Source organism: Pituophis catenifer, unplaced genomic scaffold (genome assembly GCF_029215685.1).
Source record: "Pituophis catenifer annectens isolate HBS135680 unplaced genomic scaffold, rPitCat1.0.hap2 SCAF_10, whole genome shotgun sequence".
Classification (NCBI taxonomy): domain Eukaryota; kingdom Metazoa; phylum Chordata; class Lepidosauria; order Squamata; family Colubridae; genus Pituophis; species Pituophis catenifer.
Genome location: NW_027256890.1, coordinates 11,484,358 through 11,494,357, shown reverse-complemented (window position 1 = coordinate 11,494,357; position 10,000 = coordinate 11,484,358). Strand labels below are relative to the sequence as shown.

The 10,000-nt window shown below is 44.1% G+C and overlaps 1 protein-coding gene across 1 annotated transcript in view; it reads right to left on the bottom strand.

The window, feature by feature from the left end:
• Nucleotides 1-10,000, bottom strand: part of TESC (tescalcin) — a 38,388-nt gene that overhangs the window by 20,660 nt on the left and 7,728 nt on the right. The window contains 1 exon segment of the mRNA XM_070951058.1: nucleotides 3,719-3,788. Within this exon segment, the coding sequence (XP_070807159.1) occupies nucleotides 3,719-3,788 (70 nt within the window).

Below are 10,000 nucleotides of genomic sequence, written 5' to 3'. Positions count from 1 at the left end.
CTTTAGAAGCTTAGTGGCTAAGACGCTGAACTTGTCGATCGAAAGGTCGGCAGTTCAGCGGTTCGAATCCTTAGTGCCACATAACGGGGGGAGCTCCCGTGACTTGTCCCAGCTTCTGCCAACCTAGCAGTTCGAAAGCACGTAAAAAAAAAAATGCAAGTAGAAAAACAGGAGGCGGTGCTCATCTCCGTTTCAAAGCCCAAGAGCCAGCACTGTCCGAAGACGTCTCCGTGGTCCTGTGGCCGGCATGACTCAACGCCAAAGGCGCACGGAACACTGTTCCCTTCCCACCAAAGGTGGTCCCTATTTTTTCTACTTGCATTTTTTTTACGTGCTTTCGAACTGCTAGGTTGGCAGAAGCTGGGACAAGTCACGGGAGCTCACCCCGTTATGCAACGCTAGGGATTCGAACCGCTGAACTGCCAACCTTTCGATCGACAAGCTCAGCATCTTAGCCACTGAGCCACCGCATCCCTTTGATGTGTCTATACCCACATGCAAACAGGCAGTTAGCACCTACGCAAGGCTGTTCTGCGTGGACCTAACCAGAAGCTCATTTAAGAGACTCTTCGGGAGTTAACTCTCCCCACGGGCCCCACGCAGGACAATGTGTGAATGTGTTGCTTAGAGGCTCCAATAATTGTTTTTGTCTGCCTCTCCTCCCCCACAGTCTCAGCATGGTTCTTCGGCACTCACTGTTTGTACTGTGCCGCTATTAATTTTTTATAATCCTTTGGAATCCACCCAAGGACTGTTGGCAAGCAAGTTGCCTTAGATATCGGAATGATAAATCGGACAATAATAATAATAATAATAATAATAATAATAATAATACAGGTAGTCCTTGGCTTGCTTATGACAACAATTGAGCCCCAAAATTTCTGTGGCTAAGCGAGACAACGGTTAAGTGAGTTTTGACCCGTTTTGTGACCTTCCTTAGCCGCAGTTGCTAAGTGAGTCACAGCAGTTGTAACACGGTTGTTAAGCGAAATCTGGGTTCCCCATTGACTTTGTCTGTGTGTGAGAAGGTCACAAAAAGGGATCACCACTGCAACCGACGTAAATGTGAGTCGGTTGCCAAGTGTCCAGATTTGGATCTTGTCACCATGGGGATGTGGCAACGGTCATAAGTGTGAAAAAGGATCATAAGCAGGGATAAAATGCTACTGGTTCAGACCGATTCGCCCGAACTGGTAGTAACAAATGTGACTGGTTCGCCGAACTGGTAGTAAAAATGCTTTAAAAAGTAAAAAAAAAAAAAAAAAGTTCCAAAGTTGGGGTGGCACAGCTGATCGTCTGAACTTTTTTTTTTTACTTTTTTAAAGCATTTTTTTCTACCTATTGGGGGAAGACTGTTTTTGCGGACGAAGAAGAGGAAAAGGAGGAGGAGGAGAAGGAGGAAGGAGAGAGAGAGAGAGAAGGAAGGAAGGAAGGAAGGAAGGAAGGAAGGAAGGAAGGAAGGAAGGAAGGAAGGAAGGAAGAAAGAAAAGGAGGAAGGGAGGGAGGGAAGAAAGAAAGAGAACAAAAGAAAGAAAAAGAAAGAAAGGGAGGGAGGGAGGGAGGGAGGGAGGGAGGGAGGGAGGGAGGGAAAAAGGAGAGGAAGAAAGGACCCCAAACCTGGCACTAGACGCAGCTTCAGAGGATACCTTGAAAGAGCACAGTAATCAATCCAGGGCTGGAAGGAACCTGGAGGTCATCTAGTCCAACCCCCTGCTCCAGCAGGACATTGTTAAAGTGAGTTTCTGTCTTTTGACTCCCCCAGGCACATGACTACATAGCCATGCCCACCCAGTCACATGATTTCCCCCACCAAGCCACGCGCATCAAGCCACACCCACAGAACCGGTAGGAAAAAATTTTTTTAGATTTCACCACTGATCCTAAGTCATTTTTTTTTCCAGTGTGATGGTAACTTCGGAACGGTCCCTAAATGAATGGCTGTAAGCCATCTCTGCATTCACAACAGCTGAAACTCTCTTATAGAAGCTCCCCGCCCCCCGCCCCCCAAACTAGAATTAGCCCACCCAAGTGAGCCGAGGTGGCGCAGTGGTTAGAGTGCAGTACTGCAGCTACTTCATCTGACTGCTAGTTCAGCAGATCAGCGGATCAAATCTCACCGGCTCAAGGTTGACTCAGCCTTCCATCCTTCCGAGGTGGGTAAAATGAGGACCCAGATTGTTGGGGGGGGGCAATATGCTATTTAGTATACTGTCTTTGGTGTAAGCCACCCAGAGTCCTCGGACAGTGAGCGGCATAGAAATATGAATAATAATAATAATAAAATAATAATAAGTTTCAAACCAGAATGCCCCCGTTGAAATCCGACATCAGTTTAGCTGTTTTGTTGCATTGGACAAAATTCAGGTATTTGAAAAAAAAAAAAAATGTGCAGTCTGAAAAGGGTTATTAGAAATCTCCTGATTTTTTCCCAAGCCTGTCTGAGGATGCTGGGAGACCCAAATCTGGAACTTTTAAATGTTTGAGCCCCCAAGTTGCAGCCTGTTACAGATTAGCAGAGTTTATTTATTTATTCATTAGTTCAATTTATATGCCGCCCTTCTCCGGAGACTCAGGGAGGCTTACAATGCGTTAAACAACAGCCTTCATTCTTTTGTATATACCTGCTTAGTAGGGCTTTCGGGGCTCCCCCCCAAGCGGTGTTCTTTTTTTATACAAAGTCAGCTTATTGCCCCCACAATCCGGGTCCTCATTTTACCTACCTCGGAAGGATGGAAGGCTGAGTCAACCTTGAGCCTGGTGAGATTCGAACTTGCAGTAATTGCAGGCAGCTGGTGCTACTTAACAGCACTTTAGTCTGCTGCGCCACCAAGGCTCTTTACAGTTGAGTTGGAAGGGATCTTGTAGGTCATCTAGTCCAACCCCCTGCACAAGCAGGAGACCCTAAGATATTTGAAGAGAACTAGAAATGAGGAGGTTTAGGAGTTTAGGTTTAGCAGTTTCCCAAAATTTGAGGGGCTGCCACAACAAAGAGAGGCTCAACTGATTTTCCAAAGCACCGGAGGGCAGGACAAGAAACAATGGATGGAAATTAATCAAGGAGAGAAGCAACCTGGAATTAAAGAGAAACTTCCTAACAGGGAGGACAATTAACCAGTGGAACTTCTTGCCACTAGAAGTTGTGGGCGCTCCATCACTGGGGGTTTTTAAGAAGAAACTGGACAGCCACCTGTCTGAAATGGTAGAGGATCTCCTGCTTGAGCAGGGGGTTGGACTAGAGTAGGGGTCGGCAACCTTAAACACTCAAAGAGCCACAAAGAACCTAACCGGAAGCCCCCATTCAATTCTGGAGGCAACCGGAAGTCCAGTTCCCCCATCATAGTCTCCTCCTAGCGCGGCGTCCTTTTTCCTCTGCTGACCGGAAGTCCGGTTCCCCCACCAGAGAGTCTCCTCCTAGCACGGTGTCCTTTTTCCTCTGCCAACTGGAAGTCGGTTCCCCCACCATAGAGTCTCCTCCTGGTGCAGCATCCTTTTTCCTCTACCTGTCCTAACTGAAAGCCTTATCAATTGTGGAGCCGGCCAGCAACAGGGAGCCGCAGCAGAGGGATGAAAGAGCCACATGCGGCTCCAGAGCCACAGGTTGCTGATCCCTGGACAAGAAGACCTCCAAAGTCCCTTCCAACTCTGTTGTTCTGTATCCTGTGTAGTGTTAGGGAAGGCTGATACTAACCAGGGTTTAAAATAAGGCAGAGGGACTTACCGGATGGTTGGCTGGTCTCCGCTCAGCTGCTTAAACCGCCGGTGTAAGTTCTCAATTTGATCCGTAGTGACTACAGAGACAAGACAAACAAGGTGGGGGGGGAGGGGGGAGGTTTAAAAGCAGTTTGGGAAAAACACATCACAAACTTTTTAAAATTTCTACTCGACAAACTGCAGCTGAAGGGAAAACGTCCAGCCAGTGAAATTTGTTTGCTAATACCTAGTTATGTTCTTCGATGTCATTAAAGCGATTTCTCTATTTTTGGCTTTTCCAAGAATTTGCTTTTATAAATACTGGCCTTTTAAATGTTCTTGGCACAGTTTCCATTTTATTGCAGTAGACACTTTTAAGACTGAAATACACATTCCTATATATAATATCTCCTCTATTCACTAAGCCAGGGTCTGCAACCTTAAACACTCAAAGAGACATTTGGACCCGTTTCCCCCAGAAAAGAAAACACCGGGAGCCACAAAAACCCTTCCCGTGCCTGACTATTTCTTGAGCGGCCACAAAACTAGCATATGTAGTTGAATTAAACATTCTGTTATCGTCTGAAATTTTTCTTTTCTTGGATTTATCCATGGCTGGCCTTCCGGGGGTTGAAAAGCTCAATAAATTGTGTCGCACATTGGTGGTTGTGAAATGCTACCGATTTGGGCCAGTTTGCCCGAACTGGTAGTAAAAAATGCTATCAGTTTGCCCGAACCGGTAGTAAAAAAAAAAAAAAGCTTTTAAAAAGTAAAAAAAAAAAAGCACAGCTGATCGTCGGAACCTTTTTTAAAAGAACTTCTTAGACGCATTTTTTACTACCTATTCACCCGATCCGGTAGTAAAAAAATGCTTTAAAAAGTTTTTTTTTAAAGTTGACCACGCCCACCCAGTCACATGACCCACCAAGCCACGCCCACAGAACCGGTAGGGAAAATTTTTGAATTTCACCACTGGTTGTGATGCATATTTTGAGTGACAGGGAGCTGCAGCAGAGTGGGTGAAAGAGCCACATGCGGCTCCAGAGCCGCAGGTTGCTGACCCCTGCAAGTTTCCCAAGTTTGGAAAACACTGACTTATGCTAACTTCTTTACAAGGAACCTAGAGGAACCTCATGAGCTGGTGCTGGTAACACTGGCCTAGGAAATGAAGAGGAGACTGTTCAGATGTTCCTTTATCCTAAGGCTTGTGGGCCAACCATCTCCCAGATCAATGTAGACAGCTGCAAGCCCAAACTGTGTGCATTGTTTTGGAGAACTACAGGTGGATTTCAGGCGAAAGGGGATATGAATAGGAGAAGCACAGGGGGAGCTCGGGAAGGAGTTGATGGGCTGTCTGCTAAAATAAAGCCAGGTCGTGGCACAACACTTGAAAGTAAATCAGGAAGCCTGTGATTGGGGAGTGCATCTAGCAAGAACAAAGAATGCTTATCTACAGGAAATATGCATGTGTAAATCTTGTTAACAATTCTGGGTAGTTAGAAAGCTGATAAAAGGAACAAGAGTTAGACAACTTGCAGGCCTCAGCTAAAAATTAGGAATATAGATGGCCTGCAGCCAATAAAAATGTGTATTAGATAACTCCCGGGACATTCATTAGCCAAGGCTTAGGAATAGGGACAGCTCGAAACCAATAGAACAAATTGTAGAATTATTACTAAAATGTTTATTAGATGATATTTCATACCATCTCGCCTTGTCCCGCCTTCTCTTTTAGTGAAAATGTATAAAGCTTTCTTAACCCTTGGTTCTTGGTTCTTGGCATTTTGGCCAGGAGCCCTTTTCCTTGGAGTACTCCCAATAACAAGCAAATAGAAAACCTGCACCTCGTGTCTGGCGTCCATCATTGGCTTCTGCACCAGGCTCAGACCCGAATTGGGGACAACAGAGTCAAGTGAGCAATCAGCCAACCTCTCTTGAATTCCGTTGACTCTTATCGAGCGGCAATTTAGCGCTGACCCTTAGCTGATTAGATTGTATATAGGCATGAGGATAAAATCAACTTAACTGAAGCTCAATGTCTGTTTTTTTTGGGGGGGGGTTCTTTTGCATCTGACAATATGTGAAAAATCAAAATCAACCAGGAAGGCGAGGGAGGACTGCTTTGCTCCCACCAGGGAGAACAAAGCCAACTGTATTTCCCCCCACCCACCCCCAGCCTTCTTGGTATTCCTACCATCTGCTCTTCCTCTGAAGAAGGAAGTGACAAGACAATTGACAGGATCGAATTGAAATTATTTACTGCAGAGGGGAATCGGCCACTGTTCTCGGATCAGCAATGGCCTGGCTAACCTGGATTGGTCCTTTTAGCGCTGGGCTCTCCAAACTTGGCAACTTTTAAGCAGGGGTGAAATCCAGCAGGTTCTGACAGGTTCTGGAGAACCGGTAGCGGAAATTTTGAGTAGTTCGGCGAACCGGCAAATACCACCTCCGGCTGGCTCCAGAGTGGGGAGGGAACGGAGATTTTGCAATATCCTTCCCCCAGGAGTGGGGAGGGAATGGAGATTTTGCAATATCCTTCCCCCAGGAGTGGGGTGGGAATGGAGATTTTGCAGTATCCTTCCCCTGTGACGCCCACCAAGCCACGCCCAAGCCACGCCCACAGAACCGGTAGTAAAAAATGTGGATGTCACCACTGCTTTTAAGTCTTGCGGACTTCGACTCCCAGAATTACCCAGCCAGTCAGGGGAACTCTGGAAGTTGAAGTCTACAAGTCTTAAAGTTGCCAAGTTTGGAGATTTCTGCATTAGCGCCAGGCCAAACTGCTATTTCATTTGAATGGTTGCTTAAATTAGCACGATGTCAGCACTTCAAGCTGCATTTACTCTAGTGCTGACATAAGAAGGAGAGGCGGAGGCATCTGGAAAGGGACGTTTGACTTTTCACCTACTTATTTTCCCTGGAGATAATATCCCCTAGGAGATGGGATGGGAGGGGGGAAATTCCTTTGAGCTGGAGCGGTAGATTAGGGGTAGAGTGACTTGGAAGATGGCCAATGAGTGCAGGAGAGTGGGGAATGGAAAGGGAGGGTTTTGGGTCTGGAAGTCAGTGTTAGCTTCGATGGAGCTGGGTGCAGAATGTCGTTTCCTTCAAAGACTTTGTTTGAAATGCAATTTATTTGAGACGACCTCGAAGCCTGACACACGGGGGCTAATTTTTTTTATTTTGGGGGTGCACCAAAGGCATCCAGTTTGCACCAAGAGGTGCCGAATGTCTCTCCTTTTGTATTGTCATATCTCAAAGCAATAGGAATATAAAATATATCTTCGTTCGGGAATTCGATCTTGCTATTTGGCTGCTATGGGAGCGGTGCATCCTAATAACAATAACAATAACAATAACAATAATAATAGTGATACATTTTTAAATGTTCAGTTGACTGAGTTTCACGTTTAATGAATAAAAGAGATAATAATAATAGAACAAGCGCTACAAACTAATGCCATGAAAGCGAAGATACAAAAACCCACTGACAATCCAAACTGCCGACTTTGCAATGACAAAGTCGAAACTGTTTTCACACTTAATATGTGAGCGCAGCAAAATCGCGCAAACTGATTACAAAGCTAGACACGACCGAGTTGGTAAATTAGTCCTCTGGTCATCATGTAAAAAAAATACAACTTTCCTGTCTCCGAAAAGTCATGGGAGCACGAAGTGGAAAAAATTATCGAAAATGAGACAGTGAAGATCTTGTGGGACTTTCGAATACAGACGGATCGTCATTTGGAACACAACACGCCAGATATCACAGTTGTTGAGGGTTGAAGCGTACAATTTATTGATATCGTGGTACCAGGAGATGCCAGAGTCAAAGAAAAAGAACTGGAAAAAAAATCATGAAATATCGCGACCTGGTCATCGAAACTACACGGCTATGGATGAAACATGTAACAGTGATACCCATTGTCATCGGGGCACTTGGTACCATGTCCAAGAATTTTATAAGATACATCAACAAATTGCAGCTTCCTGTAATAACACCAGCGGAATTGCAAAAAAACTGTGCTACTTGAACATCGTACTTTTTAAGAAGATACTTGGTTGATACCTACGACGTTGGCAGCAACCCATATCAACCATCAGCGCCAGTCAATGATATTTGCGATACATTTTAAAATATTCAGTTGACTGAGTTTCATGTTTAATGAATAAAGTAAGTAATAATAATAATAATAATAATAATAATACCCTGTTTCCCCAAAAATAAGACATCCCCTGATAATAAGCCCAATCGGGCTTTTGAGCGCATGCGCTAAAATAATCCTCCCCCCGAAAATAAGCCCTCCCCGAAAATATTTTCCCAAAAGGTTTCCACAATTTTGGCCACTGCTGTACAGTGATAAACTGTGTTCCATCACTGGAGGCTTTTAAGAAGAGATTGGACAATCATTAGTCCAGAATGGTATAAGTTCTCCTGCTTGGGGTTGGACTAGAAGACCTCTGAGGTTCCTTCCAATCCTATTATTTTACGTTCTATAAGTGGTTTTGGCTAACGAAGGATCTACTTCGGGAAGCACTGTGCTAGAATCATCCCTACCAACTCCCTTTCCTCCCAACTGAACGGGAACAAAAATGGGAGGAAAATATGAAGATTTTGTTTTTATAAGGGAGCTGAAGTTTCTTCTGGTAATTAAGAGAAGGAAATGGGCTTCCTTCCTCCTCTCGAGGATGGTTGGGTGGGTGGGTGGGGAGGTTGCAATTAGGATGCAGGGAGCCCCACCTTTGAAAGAAAATTCTTCCATTAGCAGCTAACTTGGAATTTGAGAATAACCCGCCAGCCGCAATTAGAAATGGGGCACCTTTTCTGCAAAATAGGATCATTCATTTATGAAATGAAGATTTTTCTATCCAAAGCTGTAGAACATAGGCTTAAGATACAGAAGGATCTTGATAGACTTGAGCATTGGGTGCTATCTAACAAAATGAAATTCAATGGTGAAAAAAAAGGAAGGTTCTACGTTTAGGGAAGAAAAACCAAATGCACAGGTAGAGTATAGGTGGGTCCTTGCTCAATAGTAGTAACCGCGAGAGGGATCTTGGAGTCCTAGTGGACAACCATTTAGATAGGAGCCAGCCGTGTGCAGCAGCTGCCAAAAAAGCCAACACAGTTCTAGGCTGCATCAACAGAGGGATAGAATCAAGATCACGTGAAGTGTTAATACCACTTTATAAGGCCTTGGTAAGGCCACACTTGGAAAATTGCATTCAGTTTTGGTCGCCACAATGTAAAAAAGATGTTGAGACTCTAGAAAGAGTGCAGAGAAGAGCAACAAAGAGGATGAGGGGGCTGGAGGCTAAAACATACGAAGAATGGGTTGTAGGAACTGGATATGTCTAGTTTAATCAAGAGAAGGACTAGGGGAGACATGATAGCGGCCTTCCAGTATCTCAGGGGCTACCCCAAAGAAGAGGGAGTCAAGCTATTCTCCAAAGCATCTGAGGGTAGGACAAGAAGCAATGGGTGGAAACTCATCAAGGAGAGAAGCAACCTAGAACTTAAGAGCCTTGGTACTACAGTGGTTTAAAGCACCCTGTTATTAACACAGCTGCCTGCAATTTACTGCTGGTTCGAATCTCTCCAAGGCTCAAGGTTGACTCAGCCTTCCATCCTTTCTAAGGTAGGTTAAATGAGGACCCAGTTTGTGGGGGCAATAAGCTGACTTTGTATAAATATACAAAAGTATGAAGGCTATTGCTTAGCACATTGTAAGCCGCCCTGAGTCTCCGGAGAAGGGCGGCATATAAATCAAATTAAAAAAAAAAAAAAAAAAAAAAAAAAAGAACTTGAATGAATTTCTCATCAAGGAGAAATTTCCTGACGGTGAGAACAATGAATCAGTGGAACGACTTGCCTCCAGAAGTTGTGGATGCTCCAACACTGGAAATTTTTAAGAAGATGTTGGATAACCACTTCTCTGAAGTGGTGTAGGGTTTCCTGCCTAAGCAGGCGGTTGGACTAGAAGACCTCCAAGGTCCCTTCCAAAACTGTTATTCTATTCTGTTCTAACAGGAAATCTTTCATTTTTGTTTTAGTCTACTGCATTACCATCTGTATGATTTATAGGTGAATATTCACTCTAAGGCAAACTAAAGACAAAACAACAATTGGAGATAGATTTAAACAGAGGAATAGACTGGTGGACTTACACTCAAATACAATCCAAATATAGAGAGCATATAAAAACATATGAAATTTATAATCAAAAACAAGAAATAGATAAAATTATATTAGATTCAGAAAATAAATTAATTGGTAGAATTTATAAATTTCTCCTACGCTATAAATTGG